The sequence below is a fragment of the Neomonachus schauinslandi genome, chromosome 9, assembly GCF_002201575.2.
Source record: "Neomonachus schauinslandi chromosome 9, ASM220157v2, whole genome shotgun sequence".
Taxonomy (NCBI): Eukaryota; Metazoa; Chordata; class Mammalia; order Carnivora; family Phocidae; genus Neomonachus; species Neomonachus schauinslandi.
The window spans coordinates 29,803,924-29,821,708 of NC_058411.1; the positions used below are offsets into that span (position 1 = coordinate 29,803,924).

At 35.4% G+C, this 17,785-nt stretch overlaps 1 protein-coding gene across 2 annotated transcripts in view; it reads right to left on the reverse strand.

The window, feature by feature from the left end:
- PCNX1 (pecanex 1) overlaps positions 1–17,785 on the reverse strand; it is a 163,040-nt gene that overhangs the window by 43,684 nt on the left and 101,571 nt on the right. For both annotated transcript variants that reach the window (XM_021679758.2, XM_044918336.1), the window contains 5 exons: positions 15,191–15,362; positions 14,591–14,701; positions 11,401–11,492; positions 3,865–3,974; positions 3,130–3,235 (listed from right to left, as the gene is read on the reverse strand). In XM_021679758.2, the coding sequence (XP_021535433.1) occupies positions 3,130–3,235; positions 3,865–3,974; positions 11,401–11,492; positions 14,591–14,701; positions 15,191–15,362 (591 nt within the window). The remainder of the gene's footprint in view (positions 1–3,129; positions 3,236–3,864; positions 3,975–11,400; positions 11,493–14,590; positions 14,702–15,190; positions 15,363–17,785) is intronic.

Here is a 17,785-nt window from a genome sequence, read left to right on the forward strand (position 1 = left end):
ATTAGAGCAGAAATCAATGAATTAGAAACTAGAAACACAGTAGATCAGATCAACAAAACTAGAACTTGGTTCTTTGAAAGAATAAGATCGATAAACCACTGGCCAGACTTATCCAAAAAGAAAAGAGAAAGGACCCAAATTAATAAAATTATGAATGAAAGGGGAGAGATCACGACCAACACCAAGGAAATAGAAACAATTATTAGAAATTATTATCAACAACTATATGCCAATAAACTGAGCAATCTGGATGAAATGGAGGCCTTCCTGGAAACCTATAAGCTGCCAAGATTGAAACAGGAAGAAACTGACAACCTGAAAAGGCCAATAACAGGTAAGATTGAAGCAGTGATCAAAAACCTCCCAAAAAACAAGAGTCCAGGGCATGATGAATTCCCTGGGGAATTCTACCAAACATTCAAAGAATAAATAATACCTACTCTACTGAAGCTGTTTCAAAAATAGAAACAGAAGGAAAACTTCCAAACTCATTCTATGAGGCCAGCATTACCTTAATCCCCAAACCAGGCAAAGACCCCATCAAAAAGGAGAATTTCAGACTGATATCCCTGATGAATATGGATTCCAAAATCCTCAACAAAATCCTAGCTAAGAGGATCCAACAACACATTAAAAGGATCATCCACCACGACCAAGTGGGATTTACCCCCAGGATGCAAGGGTGGTTCAACATTCGCAAATCAATCAATGTGATAGAACACATTAATAAGAGGAGGGAGAAGAACCATATGGTCCTCTCAATTGATGCAGAAAAAGCATTTGACAAAATACAACATCCTTTCCTGATTAAAACTCTTCAGAGTATAGGGATAGAGGGAACATTCCTCAAGTTCATAAAATCCATCTGTGAAAAACCCGCAGGGAATATCATCCTCAATGGGGAAAAGCTGAGAGCCTTTCCCTTAAGATCAGGAACACGTCAAGGATGCCCACTCTCACCACTATTGTTCAACATAGTATTAGAAGTTCTAGCAACAGCAATCAGACAACAAAAAGAAATAAAAGGTATTCAAATTGGCAAAGAAGAAGTCAAACTCTCTCTTTTTGCAGATGACACGATACTTTATGTGCAAAACCCAAAAGACTCCACCCCCAAATTACTAGAACTCATACAGCAATTCACTAATGTGGCAGGATACACAATCAATGCATAGAAATCAGCTGCTTTCTTATACACTAACAACGCAACTGTAGAAAGAGAAATTAGAGAAACGATTCCATTTACAATAGCACCCAAAACCATAAGATACCTTGGAATAAACCTAACCAAAGAGTTAAAGGATCTATACTCTAGGAACTACAAAACACTCATGAAAGAAATTGAAGAAGACACAAAAAGATGGAAAAATATTCCACGCTCATGGATTGGAAGAATAAACATTGTTAAAATGTCTATGCTACCCAGGGCAATCTATACCTTCAATGCCATCCCGATCAAAATTCCAATGACATTTTTCAAAGTGCTGGAACAAACAACCCTAGAATTTGTATGGAATCAGAAAAGACCCCAAATCGCCAAGGAAATGTTGAAAAAGAAAAACAAAGCTGGGGGCATCACGTTGTCCGATTTCAAGCTATATTACAAAGCTGTGATCACCAAGACAGTATGGTACTGGCACAAAAACAGACATATAGACCAATGGAACAGAATAGGGAACCCAGATATGGACCCTCAACTCTATGGTCAAATAATCTTTGACAAAGCAGGAAAAAACATGCAACGGAAAAAAGACAGTCTCTTCAATAAATGGTGCTGGGAAAATTGGACAGCCACATGCAGAAGAATGAAACTTGACCATTCTCTAACACCATTCACAAAGATAAACTCAAAGTGGATGAAAGACCTCAATGTGAGACAGGAATCCATCAAAATCCTAAAGGAGAACATAGGCAGTAACCTCTTTGACATCACCCACAGCAACTTCTTTCAAGATACATCTCCAAATGCTAGTGAAACAAAAGCAAAAATGAACTTTTGGGACTTCATCAAGATAAAAAGCTTCTGCACAGCAAAAGAAACAGTCAATAAAACAAAGAGGCAACCCACAGAATGGGAGAAGATATTTGCAAATGACACTACAGATAAAGGGCTGGTATCCAAGATCTATAAAGAACTTCTCAAACTCAACACCCAAAAAACAAATAATCAAGTCAAAAAGTGGGCAGAAGATATGAAAAGACACTTCTCTGAAGAAGACATACAAATGGCTAACAGACACATGAAAAAATGTTCATCATCATTAGCCATCAGGGAAATCCAAATCAAAACCACATTGAGATACCACCTTACACCAGTTAGAATGGCAAAAATGGACAGCAAAAGAAACAACAAATGTTGGAGAGGTTGTGGAGAAAGGGGAACCCTCTTACACTGTTGGTGGGAATGCAAGTTGGTACAGCCACTTTGGAAAACAGTGTGGAGGTTCCTCAAAAAATTAAAAATAGAGCTACCCTATGACCCAGCAATTGCACTCCTGGGTATTTACCCCAAAGACACAGACGTAGTGAAAAGAAGGGCCATATGCACCCCAATGTGCAGAGCAGCAATGTCCGCAATAGCAAAACTGTGGAAAGAGCTGAGATGCCCTCCAACAGATGAATGGATAAAGAAGATGTGGTCCATATATACAATGGAACATTACTCAGCCATCAGAAAGGATGAATACCCAACTTTTACATCAACATGGATGGGACTGGAGGAGATTATGCTAAGTGAAATAAGTCAAGCAGAGAAAATCAATTATCATATGGTTTCACTTATTTGTGAAACATAAGGAATAGCATGGAGGACATTAGGAGAAGGAAGGGAAAAATGAAGGGGGGGGAATTGGAGGGAGAGATGAACCATGAGAGACTATGGACTCTGAGAAACGAACAGGGTTTTAGAGGGGAGGGGGGAGGGGCGATTGGTTAGCCTGGTGATGGGTATTAAGGAGGGCTCGTACTGCATGGAGCACTGGGTGTTATACAAAAACAACAGATTGTGGATCACCACATCAAAAAGTAATGATGTATTGTATGGTGACTAACATAACATAATAAAATTTAAAAAAATAAAATAAAATAAAATTTACATCTTTCAGGTGATTGTAAAAAGCTAAAACTTACAACAGAATTTCTAAGTTTTTCAGGCAGTGGATCTTTTACTTCAGACAGAGGGTCTTCTGGATTTTTCTCTTCTGTTTTTGGAAAAATCTTGGATTGCACCAAGGAGCTTTAAATTAAAAAAAGAAAAAGAAAGAAAAATAATTAATAAAGAACACATTCATAACCTGAAAACCAGTACTTCAAATGACAAATGAAGTTTATGATAAAAGATCAAGTATTCAGGGGTGACTGGGTGGTGCAGTCGGTTAAGTGTTCAACTCTAGGTTTCTGCTCAGGTCCTGACCTCAGGGTCCTGAGATCAAATTCCACATTGGGTTCCCACACTCAGCGAGGAGTCTGCTTGAGATTCTCTCTCCCTCTACCCCTCCCAATCATGCACGCACGCTCATTCGCTTGCTCTCTAAAATAAATCTTTAAAAAAAAAAGATAAGCATTCCAAGTATATTTAATCATTAGCAAATGATAATGTTTAAAGAGTTTACAATGCTATAAATAAGCATACAAGGAGAATATTTTTATTAAAATATATTTTTAATACTTTTTAGGAGAGAAAATGTTAACAAATATTCCCAGCCCAACTGGTTAGAATGATCCAATGTTAATACATTTGAAACCTAATATAGATTAAGTCAACAGCACTCTGACAAGGCAGTGGGAAAACAGATATTGAAAGTTAAATTTGAAAGAAATGTGAACTTATTTAAATTTAATTCAGTAACAATTGATTTCACTTACAAAAGTACAGATGGATCACTGCTTTGTCGGCTGAGATGATAGGATATTGCCACTAATAAACCACAAAAAATGGAGAAAAGTACTGGAATATGCTGGCCATCCCAAGAATCCTGTTGGGAAAAAAGTTTCATAGAACAATATGCATCTAATTTATCATCTATCACATAATTCTTTTATGTCAGTATTTTGGAGTAAGATAATTAAATTTACCAAAAACTTTTTAGCCGTATTATTAATTGTATTTTATTCCAGATAAATTTAAATTTAGTACTTTCTGATCATCTTCATTTCTTTTGGTACTAAGCTCTATTTATACGCTAAGGATAGTACATTTGCTTCTGATACATGCTGCTGTCAATTTCTTTCATATTTCAAGTGGTATTAAGCTTATGGTAAACTACATTCTCCCTTTAGAAAAATGAAATAACTTGGTGCAGCACATGTCTGATTATATATAATAATGGAGTAGGGAAAAGGCAACACGTGGTACAACACATTAGATAAAACAGAAGAGACACTGCTGTGCTTTTATCCTGATACCTTTGCTTATAATATGCCATTATTTCATTATCTTCCAGAAAATTCAGTAGGCATTCAGTGCTCTTGAATAATAAACTGCATATTCCCCAAAATAAATAATGCAAAGGCTAGCTTCTAAAGTCAACCAAACATGTGGATGTGGATATGTCATGTCATGTCTGCTCACTGCAATATTTCTTGAGTCTAATAGCATGGTACTTGGTAAAGAGTAGATAATACTGATAAAAGAACAGTTAATAGTTCTTATGTATGGCCACTGAGTAAACAGCATTCTATTCCTTCTTCTTTCTCTGGGATCCAAGAAGGGGAATCCAAATAGTAGCTTATTATACACCTTGGGGTTTTTTTTGTTTTTTTTTAAATAATAAAGTCTTGAAAACTGTTACACATCACAACATACAGACCTTTTTGTGATGGCTACATCAAAATATCATTATCGTCATATTGAACATTATGTGTCAAGCCCCATTCTTAGATCTTTGCTTAGTATTTCCTAAACAATTCTTATGATCATCCTTGGAGATATATACTATTGCTCCCCAGTTTACAGATGAGAAAACTCAGGCGCAAAGGGTTCAAGTAATTTGTTCAGTTAAGTGGTGGAGCCAGGAACTGAAGCTCCCGATGTCTGGATTTACTGAGAAGGAAGTTAAACAATACAGGAATTTGAGAATGAGAGAGAGATAAATACATAAACAAAGTAAAAGAGAAAACAAAATGTATGTTGGAATAGCATTTGCACAGTGATGATAAAGGGAAACATATCAGGTATATGAGAGAGACAAGGAAGGCCACATGTGGTTGAGATGTGCAGTGAGAGGTGAAAGAAAGTTAAGCCTACAACTTCCATAAAGCACAGTCCATGGATAATGCATAAAACTTGACAAAATATAAGAAGTGTAAGTTAGTTTCTTAGACACTGAGAGGCAAATACCAAAAGAATCAAGTCAAAGAGGGCACGTACTGAATGGAGCACTGGGTGTTATATGCAAACAATGAATCATGGAATCCTACATCAAAAACTAATGATGTAATGTATGGTGATTAACATAACATAATAAAATTTTTTTAAAAACTCTAAAAAAAAAAAAAAGAATCAACTCAAAGAATTGAAAGTGGTAACTCTAAGGAAGGGATAAAGAGGTAGGGGATGGTTGTTCCTGGTGATAAGTCTTGTAGAAATATCTGATTCTTTGAAAGATACACATGCACAACTTTAGTAAACATTAAAACTAATAAAAAGATGTCCTACTTCAGAAAACTAGCAATTCCATTTCTAGGGATTTACCCAAGAAAATTAAAACATGTGTGTGTTCATTGCAGCTTTATTTATACTATTGCTAAACTCTAGGGGCGCCTAGGTGGTTCAGTCTCTTAAGTGTGTGCCTTCGGCTTGGGTCATGATCCCAAGGCCCTGGAATCGAGCCCCACATCAGGCTCCCTGCTCAGTGTGGAGCCTGCTTCTCCCTCTCCCTCCACCCCTCCCCTCGCTTGTGCTCGCTTTCTGTCAAATAAATAAATAAAGTCTTAAAAAAAATATTCCTAAACTCTAAGCAACTCAGATGTTCACCTCTAAGACAGCAGAGAAGTTGACATATGCATACAATGGCAATAGGGACGATTTAAAACTAAATGGGATATTTTCCTGCAATAAAAAGGAACACATAATGTGAATGAATCTCAAAACGTTATATTGAACAAAATACATCAGCTACAAAAGAGGTATGATTCCATTTATATGAAGTTCAAGAACCCCAAATCTATAGTAAAAGTGGTTCGGACAGGGGGGACTGAAAAAGGAACACGAGGGAAATTTCTTGTGGTGATGGAACTACATCTTGAGAAGGGTATGTATTACCCAGGTATATGCATTTGCTAAAACTTACCAAATTGTGTAATTAAGACACATGGATATCACTCTATGTAAATTTTTCTTCAATTAAAACAAAACAAGTGTTTGGAGAAAACTAAAGATTCCTGCCTGTATCTGACAAATGCTTTACACTACTTTTTATTGTTCTCAGACAAAGGAAAAGCATACTTAAACTGATCTCAAAATCACTTACTTAGTTACTAGGAATTTATAATAATCAACATTTAATATAATTCATGAATATTTAAATAGATAGTAACTACAACCTTTACTGAATCACTAACTAAAAAAACAAAAAGCAAAACAAATCCAACCACCTCTGAGTTTTCAATGAACTCTGATTCAGAAGTGGGAGAAAATTCAGTAACTATGAAAACAAAAGGGAAGTTGACCTACTACAAAAGATTAAAAGATGGGTTTGTTCTACCCACTGTAGTGGGTTTGAACATTTTCTCTTTACTCTGTAATGGCCCAAATTCTAGGAATCTCTTAAAAATATGAAAACACCTAGAAAGTATACACACATTACTAGAATGAAGTAAAGTAGGAAAAAAACAGCTTTTGAGCCAAAAAGTTCAAGGAAAAATGAAACAGTAAACACAAGGAAAGCAGAAATCAATAAATAATAAATGTAAAAGTCTGTATTAGTGAATAGATTAAAAAAAAAATTCCTAGGGGCCCCTGGGTGGCTCAGTCATTAAGCGTCTGCCTTCGGCTCAGGTCATGATCCCAGAGTCCTGGGATCGAGCCCCGCGTCGGGCTCCCTGCTCTGCAGCAAGCCTGCTTCTCTCTCTCCCACGCCCCCTGCTTGTGTTCCCTTTCTCGCTGTGTCTCTGTCAAATAAATAAATAAAATCTTTAAAAAAAAAAAAAAAAATTCCTAAAGGTATGCAATAATGTCTCCCAATGCATCTAACTGCCCAGAAGTAACTACGGTTATCAATTTCTTGTATATTCTTCCATCATTCTATGTATATACAAGCCACTGGATGTATTTAAAAAAAAAAAAAAAAACCAGCAGCACAAAGGAACATCCATTTTTGAGGGTATTACCTTCCTTTTTATTAAGACACACACATGAAAATGTGATATATATCACATCCACAAAGGAATATTACTCAACCTTAAAAAGGAAGGAAATCTTGTCATTTGTAACAACATGGATGAAATGCATGGCATTATGCTAACTGAAATAAGCTGGATAGAGAAAAGACAAATAATGCATGGTATCATATATACGTGAAAACTTTTTTTTTTTAAGAAAAAGGCGAATTCATAGAAACAGAATAGAAAAATGGCTGCCAGGAACAGGGAGGTGGGGGAAATAGGGAAAGGTTGGTAAAAGAGTACAAACTTTCAATAAAGGTCTAGGTTGCGGGGGGGGGGGCGGTGAGAAATGAGTGAAGGTAAAAATAGCGACTGTATTTAGTTAAGACAGCATTGCATATTTGAAAGTTGCTAGGAGAAAGTTCTTAAAAATTTTCATCAGGATACACACAAAAGAAACTTTTTAACTGTGTGTTAACAATGTTAATTTGACTTATTGTGATCACTTCATAATACAAATATCAAATTATGTTGTACATCTGAAACTAATATAATGATATATGTCAATTATAGTTCAATTAAAAATTTAAATAAACTTGGGCGCCTGGGTGGCTCAGTTGGTTAAGCGACTGCCTTCGGCTCAGGTCATGATCCTGGAGTCCCTGGATCGAGTCCCGCATCGGGCTCCCTGCTCGGCAGGGTGTCTGCTTCTCCCTCTGACCCTCCCCCCTCTCATGTGCTCTCTCTCAAATAAATAAATAAAATCTTTAAAAAAAAAAAAATTTTAAATAAACTTAAAAATTTTTTACAAGATGAATAAGGTCTGAGGATCTAATGTATAGCATAATGATTCTGGTTGATGACACTGTATTGTATAACTAAAATTTGCTAAAAGAGAAGAACTTAAATGCTCTCACCAAAACAAAACAAAAAAATATGTGAGGTGGTAAATGTATTAACTTGATGAGGGGAGTCCTTTCACAGCGAATCAAATCATCACATACACTTTTAATATCTTATAATTTCATTTGATTATACTTCAATAAATCTTGAAAAAAAACAAATGGTTTGTCTTGAAAATCATTCCACATTAGCACATAAAAATCTGTTCTAAATGTGCAGATTTACTGTAATGGGTGACATCTAAAACTAAAATAGTGTAATGAAACCACCATAACCAACAAAAAAGGAAAATAGCTTATCTTCCTGCCTGCCTTAGGATACAAGGTTCTATTTGGCAGTTTTATAATTGCTGTTCTTCTACTAGATAATTATAGTTAAACAGCCGTTTGTACACTGGGCTAGAAAACTTATTGCACTGTTAATTTCTATGATTTCAACTCCCAAATAACCTCGCACTTTTGAAACATGACTCCTGTATGCTAGGATGGTTTACAGGTAGTGGACCTAGGGGAAGCTTGGATCTCCTTGCTTCCAATTCCCTCCTGGGTTTAGCTCCATCAAGTAACTCTCTCTCTACCTGGTTTCCCCCTCCTCTTTTAAATGCAATCAAGTCTCAAATCTTTTAAAAAAATAAAAACCTGAAGGGGCACCTGGGTGGCTCAGTCGTTAAGCGTCTGCCTTCGGCTCAGGTCATGGTCCCAGGGTCCTGGGAACGAGCCCCGCATCGGGCTCCCCACTCCGCGGGAAGCCTGCTTCTCCCTCTCCCACTCCCCCTGCTTGTGTTCCCTCTCTCGCTGTATCTCTCTCTGTCAAATAAATAAAATCTTTAAAATAAATAAATAAATAAAAACCTGAAAACAACCCCCATTATGTACATGTTTAGAAAGCCTATCTTATATTTCCTTAATATTTATTCAAACCCAACCTTATAATAATCTAACTTCCTCAGCCAAAACACCAAAGAAGCTGTTTTGTTGAAGTCACCAATAACCTGTTAACTGCCAAATTCAGTAAAAAGTTTTTTTCAGACAATCCTGACTCTGAAGTTTCCTTTGGGGGACTCTGTTCTATCCATCACTTAAATACTTGCATTTCCCAGGGTTCCATCTGTATCCATTTCCTCTTGTCAGGCCAGGTTAGCAGTCTTTTACTTACACTGTCATTTGGTTGATGAATCCTAAATCTTTTAATCATTACCTCAAACCTCTCTACATATAACTACCTACTATGCTTCTCTGGATACCCCATAAATGTCATCAAATGAATGTGTCCATCTGTAAACAACCACCTTCCTCACTAAACTCAAAGATTTCCAATCTTAGGCACTAGGTATCACTATTTAACCAGCTGTTCAAGGCAGACCCTACCCAGAAGTCATGCTGGACCCTCTTCTGGCTTTTCTCTCTTTATCCATAGAGTCCCCAGATATACTCACTGAATCCAATTTTAGCCAGGTCCCTCATAATCTCAAGACTGCAATGCAACTCATCCCACTGCTGATCCCTCCTGCTTATATTTCATTCTCCTTTCACACCAGAGACCAAGTAATCTTTCTGAAACACAACACTGATCATTTCTTTACCTTACCTCAAATATTCTGATGGTCTGTCAAAAAAAAAAAAATTATGATGGTCTTCCATCTCCACCCAATACGTTCAGGGTAAAGTATTTCATAATCCAGCCACTGCTTATCTTTCCAGCCTTACTGAAGGCCATCTTTCCTCATGCACCCAAACCTCCAGCAATTCCAAATTATTTGCTGTTTCCTGCACACACCACATTATCTTGACAACTCCATGGCTCTTCATCCCGTGTTTCAACTAGTTGATTTCTAGTTGTGTCAAATATTGGTTAAAAAGCTACCCTCTTGGAAAATTATCTTTAATCCCTTTTGGCTAAATAAGGTGATAACTTATATACCTGTACCACTCCATTTCCACAGCCTTCACCATCCTCTACTGAAAGTGTTAGTTGACTTATTAATCACAGCTAAGAGACAAGCAATTAAAAGCAGGAAATGGTGTTTTGCACAGTCCTGGGCACACAGCAAACACTCCCTAAATGCTACTGAATAAGTGATGCAAAAAAGGATGCTATGAGTCACTTTTCTTAGTCCTTTCAACCATATCATTCTCTGATTGTCTTCTATTAATGATGATGATGATGATAATAATAGTAATAATAATAATAGGGGTTGAGAGTTGTTCACAAGAAATTTAAAATTTTTATGTTTACAACTTGGTGGCAATCTTTTTAAAATGGAGCTAATTGGGCGCCTGGGTGGCTCAGTTGGTTAAGCGACTGCCTTCGGCTCAGGTCATGATCCTGGAGTCCCGGGATCGAGTCCCGCATCGGCCTCCCTGCTCGGCAGGGAGTCTGCTTCTCCCTCTGACCCTCCCCCCTCTCATGCTCTATCTCATTGTCTCTCTCAGATAAATAAATAAAATCTTTAAAAAAAAATAAATAAATAAAATGGAGCTAATTAAGACTCATCCAGATCCTTCTAAGCCAATAATGACGTTGAATTTTAGTGCATTAATTTTTACTAGAATGTATCTTAAATTGCAGTCCTTGCAGCACTTGTATTCACAAGTTTTAAGAAATCTTGATGTGAATAGTAGTTATATATATATTCTTAAGTAAAAATCTAAAATTAATTTCATATTCTGTTACCCCAGACCAACCTAGTTTTAATAATTTGTTTCTAAAATTAACCTATGATTACTACATGGAAAAGGATTTACTTTTAATAATGGTTAATCATGAAATTGCTTGTAAGTTCAAAGTAAATGAGAATGAGAATAATGTTCAATATACGAAGATCATGGAAATTAATGCTAAAGTGGCTGCAGGGAGAATGGAGGGATGGGGGCTTAAATCATTATTAGTCAATTTAAAACAATCTTCATATAGAAAAATAGCCTAGGGGTGCCTGGGTGGCTCAGTCGGTTGAGTGTCTGCCTTCGGCTCAGGTCATGATCCTGGGATTGAGCGCCATGTCAGACTCCCTGCTCAGTGGGGAGCCTGCTTCTCCCTCTCCCTCCCTCCCTGCTTGTTCTCTATCTCTCTCTCTCTCTCTCTCTCACTCTGTCTCTCAAATAAAATCTTAAAAAAAAAAAAAAGAAAAAGAAAAATAGCCTTAAAGACAAAATCATACCATAATGTATTGCTCACCTTTAAAGCGCCATAACACAATCCATATAGTAAGGCTACTGCCACAATGCTACAGATAAAACTGTAAAGTGCTGCAAGCAAGCTTGTAGTGGCTAGACAGGAAAGGGGAAAAATTTTAATATTTTACAGACATTTATGGAAAAAAATCTTAAAAGTATTTAAAATGTTTTAATATTGACTACAATGAAATATCTACTCATTTGACTTTTAAAAATTCAGTTATGTCAAATTCAGTTACATCATCCTATCCTTTGAAAAGATTTTGAAATGACAAAGGTTTACTATCCACAATTTTTGATACAAGACAAAATATATTCACCTTATAAGTAATGAACATTTATACATGGCAGAAAAAGTTGTACCTACATTATGCTTCAAGAATGTATCTTATTATTTACAGAAGTATGGGAAAATGAAGCTTACAGAGGCTTAAAAGAACTGGCAATGTATTAAGTATTCACCGAAAGATACTAGTCTCTGTAAACAGAACTTGTATTACCCAAGGAAGTAAATTTATATTACCATGTGTCAATTAATTCTCACAAAAAAGTACAGATCTGACTAATTAATAACTAACAAAAACAAAAAATAGATCCACCTCTTCAATAAGTGGTTTTGAGAAAACGGACAGCTACACACAAAAGAATGAAACCGTACCACTTTCTTACACCACACACAAAAATAAAATGGATTAAAGACCTACATGTAAGATATGAAACCATAAAACTTCTAAAAGAAAACACAGACAGTAATCTCTTAGACATCGGCTTTAGCAATATTTTCCCTGATCTGTCTCCTCAAGCAAAGGGAAACAAAAGCAAAATAAACAACTGGGACTACATCAAACTAAAAAAGCTTTTGCAGCATGCAAGAAACTAAGAACAAAACAAAAAGGCAACCTACAGAATGGAAGAAGATATCTGCAAATGACATATCTGATAAAGGGTTAATATCCAAAATATATAAAGAACTCATACAACTCAACATGGGCAAAAACCGTAAGTAATCCGATTAAAATGTACAGAAGACCTGAATAGAAATTTTTCTAAAGAATATATATAGATGGCCAACAGACACATGAAAAGACATTCAACATCACTGATCATCAATGCAAATCAAAACCACAATCAGGTATCAGCTTATACCACAGTGGCTAGCATCAAAAAGACAAGAAATAACAAGTGTTGGCGAGATGTGGAGAAAAGGAAACACTCATGCAACTGTGGATGGGAACGTAAACTGGTGCACCCTCTAAGGAAAACAGTATGGAAGTTCTTCAAAAAATTAAAAATGGAACTACCAGATGATCCAGTTAATTCCATTTCTGGGTATTTTCCCAAAAATAATGAAAACACTAACTAGAAAAGATACATTCACTCCTATGTTTATTGCAGCATTATTTACAATGGTCAAGATATGGAAGCAAGGTAAGTGTCCACCAACAGACTCAGCCACAAACAAGAATGAAATATTGCCATTTGCTGCAACAACATGGATGGGCATTATCCTAAATGAAATAGGTCAGGCAAAAAAAGACAAATACCATATGATTTCACTCACATGTAGAATCTAAAAAACAAAACAAACAAAAAACAAAAACAGAAACAGACTCACGAACATATGTAACAAACTGGTGGTTGCCAAACTGAGGGGCTGGGCAAAATAGGTGAAAGGGATAAAGAGACAAACTTCCAGTCATAAAATAAATAAATCACAGAATGAAAAGTACAGCATAGGGAATACAGTCAATAATATTGTAATAACTTTGTAGAGTGACAGATGATAACTACACTTACAGGGGCAAGCATTTTTTAATGTATAAAATTATTAAATTACTATGTCATATACCTGAAACTAATATATTGTATGTCAACATCAAAGAACTATACTTCAATAAAAGATTAAAAAAATCTTAAAAATTCTATTCTTACAAGTGGAAAAAAATAGATTCAATGGGATTACTAATAATAAGGACTAGGGGATGGCTAAGATAGCTCTCCTTTATTTTTAAAATATGAATAATAGATTTTGTTCATGGTAATTTTATATGATAACCATGAAAAAAAACCTACAGGAAAAAATCTTCTTTAGGAGATATTAAAAAGCTAACACCTTGCACAAGTTTGTAACAATATGATGAAGCCCACTATTATAAATTACCTACCCTAAGCACCCTCCAGACCCTAAATACTGAAACAATCTTCTACCCATTAAGCTATGCTGAAGACCAGCCTAGTCTTCATTCACACCCCTTCAAAAATTTTTCAAAACATCAAAAATGCCCTAGATTCATAGCAACAAAGGAAGAGATTAGTTTCTATTTAAAATTTAAGCCACAATAACAACATTTTATCAACAGAGATGATTTCAATGCATATGCTTGGAAGATGTGGACTACAAACGTGAAGTATGAAGAGAAATGGACCACAAAAGTTATAGTAATTTCTTTTCATGTTTTTTCTCTAGTTATACACTCAACTTTCAAGTAAAATTTTAAATGGTTAAATTAAATAACAATGTATTTTAACCACAGTGTCTATCCATAAAATTATTTTCAAGTTTTGCAAACCATTATCTATTTCAGAGTAATACTGGTATGGTCTTTCTCATTTTCGAAGTAAAATATACATGTAAGAGGGGAATAAATTTCTAAGCGTATCAATTCATATCCACATATTCTACTCCAAACAGAGAGATACTTCTAAAAATCTTATCTAGGAAAATACTTTTACTAAAAGCATCTGGTTTTGGTGTTTCCATTCTAAAGAAATAACAAAGCTCTGAAACCATATTCAGAGATATACCAAATACATATACTAGTTCAAAATTCAAATATAATGTCATGTATCAGGGGTCAATCTATTTGGGATAGATAACCTTTTATAAATATTTCATAAGTCTATATAGATTCCATCTAAACTCACTACCACTTTTAGTTTTAGACAATAGTACTTCATCATTTCTTATAAAGTAACTCCATTATTTCTGGATCTTTCAATAAAGTGGCAGACTTGACTACTTCTTTCTATCTACAAAGTAATTCCTGCTCAGTCTTTAATTATTAAATAATTTCCTTTTTCTAATTTCAATTCTAAAATGAAAACTGGAAAGGTATTTTAATGTTACTTTATTACTTAATGATCTGTAAAAGTAATACTGTAATCTGTCATTTTTAAAAGGAACTACTCACCATTACCACCGAAGATATGAATATCCAATTGCTCACAAAGGTACATTACAAATGTATTCACCTGAGGCAGGAGACCAATGAAAAACACTATTGGGAAACAGAGTGTAAACACTACAGAAGAAAAGAAAAGCGTATTAAAAACATTTATACAACATCCATCCTTTTGTTCATTTTAAGATCATAAATGATAAAAAAAAATCCAAAATGAATATAAACTACTAAGCAGTTAAAAAAAAAACATCATTTAAAATTATTTCTATGTAACTGCTTGGGTATTAAATAATTTTTTCAATGATAAAGAACAGCTTTTAAAATTATTTCAACCATTTTCATATAATAGTTATCTGAGATACAGAATCCAAAGGAAAACTTCCATCGCATCTGCTTCAAGACAGAAGAATTAATGTAATATTTATTCATCATTAAATTTTTCATTCATAATAGCCCTATAGTTTTGTTCCTCACTGAGAGGATTACAATAAACAGCAAAGTAAGTCTATTAAAACCATTTTTAACTATATAATTGATCTATTTATCAGGGAACTATTTGTGTACAAATAAATTAATGTTAAGATCTGAAATACTTTAAAGATGACTCACCTATAACTAAATCCCTGGCTGATATAAACACCAGTGGATTAGTGAAAGTTATTCCATATAATTTGAACTTGGTTGTAGTAAGGTTTCTGCTACCATAATCCAAGAGCCAAATAAGACCACAACATAAACAGAAATAAACTGGTCTACTGTAGGCAATGATACGATTATGGCCCTGAAAATGATATTAAAAAAAAAAAAGTCAGATTAGTTGATTTTAAGACTCACAACTAGCTATTGAAATCTTTGATAGCTTATATTCTAAGGATTCAAAATGTATCCACAGGAAGCCAAGTTTCTGACTGTGGCAGAAGGAAATTACAAATATGAGAAGGAAGAAGAATAGAATGAATCCTGTGATACTGGACTGAAATATTAGAGGTATCAATATGAACTTATCATTTTTAATACACATATAAATCGATACAAGATGTGTGTACACATGTATACATGCACATACGTATATACCTAAACATATTTCCTAGCTTTATCCATTGAGAGGACCTAGAAAAAATGACATTCTAGTAATAAAGATTACTAGCATCAAGATCTCAGCTTATAAATAACATTACTGACTAAAAAAAACCAGGCCTTCACAGAGAAAAGGCTGGTTTTAGGCTAGGGTAGGGAAAGTATATATAGATGAGCCTAGAACATATTATTGTGAAAAGGAAGGAAGTACTTAAAGACTGATAAGGATATGTCAAAAGGACAGAGAGGGCAGCTTGGTGGGCTCCCAATGGCCAAATCAAGATAATTTGTGCATTAAATAAACTTAGTAATGTTATAGTCTACTGAATAAAATATGAATCCAAACCAATACAAATAAGTAAACACAGAAGGAAAAGTTCTTCCTTACAGTAAAAAGTCAACTAATAAATGTGGAAGGAATGATGGAATTAGAAAATTACTATTCGGCAACCATCAAATCATAACTGATGCAGGCAAGAAGTATCAATAGATTTTTACGAAAACAAGGAGGTGGAAGTTTTCGGGGCAAGGGGACATATATGAAATCCCCAAATATCTCCCTATGAGACACTTATTAACTCTAGGAGAAAAACAGTAACATTACAATAATTAGTGGTTCTCAAGGGAGTGGGAGGGAATTTTGCCCCCTAGAGGACATTTAGCAATGTCTGAAGACATTCTGGTTGTCACAGTTGGGGAGTGTGCTACCGGCATCTAGTGGGTAGAGGTCAGAGGCAATGCTAAACATCCAAAAATGTACAGGACAGCACCGCTCCCTCCCATCGATTCTCAACAAAGAATTACCCAGCCCCAAATGTTAATACTGCAGAGTTTGAAAAACCCTGCAGATACTATCCTTAGCCAAAAGATGAAAGTTAACATCACCAGTAAAAGGATAAATCAACATGTGCTTCCTGAAATGACACACTGAGAACAACACATCACTTTCATAATTTTCCTTCCAAAAAAGCATGTCCTGTATCTAATCAAGAAGAAACATCAGACAAACTCAAATTAAGGGATGGTCTACAAAATAAATGGCATGTACCCATCAAAAGGGTCAATATCGTGAAAGACAAATATATACTGAAGAACTGCTCTAGATTAGAAGCTAAAAACAACAAACACATAATCAGGGATTTTCTATGCCAAGTGAGTCAACAGGAAATGCCTGAGTAAGATCTGTAGATTACAAAACAGTATTCTATCAATGTTCAGTGTCCTGATTTTAATAATTATATTGAAATTAATCATATAAAGGAATGCCTTTGTTTCTAGGAAAACACATGGGAGTATTTAGAGGTAAAGGGGCACTATGTCTACAATCCACTCTCAGAAAAGTGTGTGTGGACTGGAAGGAGCGGGACAGGGTGGTGGTGGAGAAAAACTAGAAAGGGAATAAGCAAATATGGTATATGTTCACACAGGGATCTGGGTGAATGGCATCAAGAATTCTTTGCACAAGCCTTGCAACTTTTCCCTAAATTTCAAATTATGTCAAAATTTGAAGTTAAAAGCAATGCTCCCATCTATCATACACTTCAAAAGCATTCTTACAAAATATTAAACAATCAGTTGAAAGAAAATAATTTGCTTCCTTGTTCTGTTTTGCTCATCTACACTCACTATTAAGTATTCCAGTCTATGGGTAAAAATAATAATTATACTCAAGAAAGAAGGCATCATCACAAACTGTTCTTAGAGTCTGTTTTTGAACTATTTTAAAGAGAATGCCCTTTGGTCTTTTTTTTTTTTTTTTCCCCTAAGATTTTAATTATTTGAGAGACAGAGAGCACAGGTGAGGAGGAGAGGGAGAAACGGGCTCCCCGCTGAGCAGGGAACCCGATGCGGGGCTCGATCCCAGGACCCTGAAATCATGACCCAAGCCGAAGGCAGACACTTAACCGACTGAGCCACCCAGGTGCCCCGCCCTTTGGTTTTTCTATTAAATACTCTATGGTGGGTTTTAAAATTGGATCATACTTCTTGCCATTTGCAACGGCGTGGATGGAACTGGAGTATTATGCTGAGCGAAATAAGTCAAACAGAGAAAGACATGTATCATATGACCTCACTGATATGAGGAATTCTTGATCTCAGGAAACAAACTGAGGGTTGCTGGAGTGG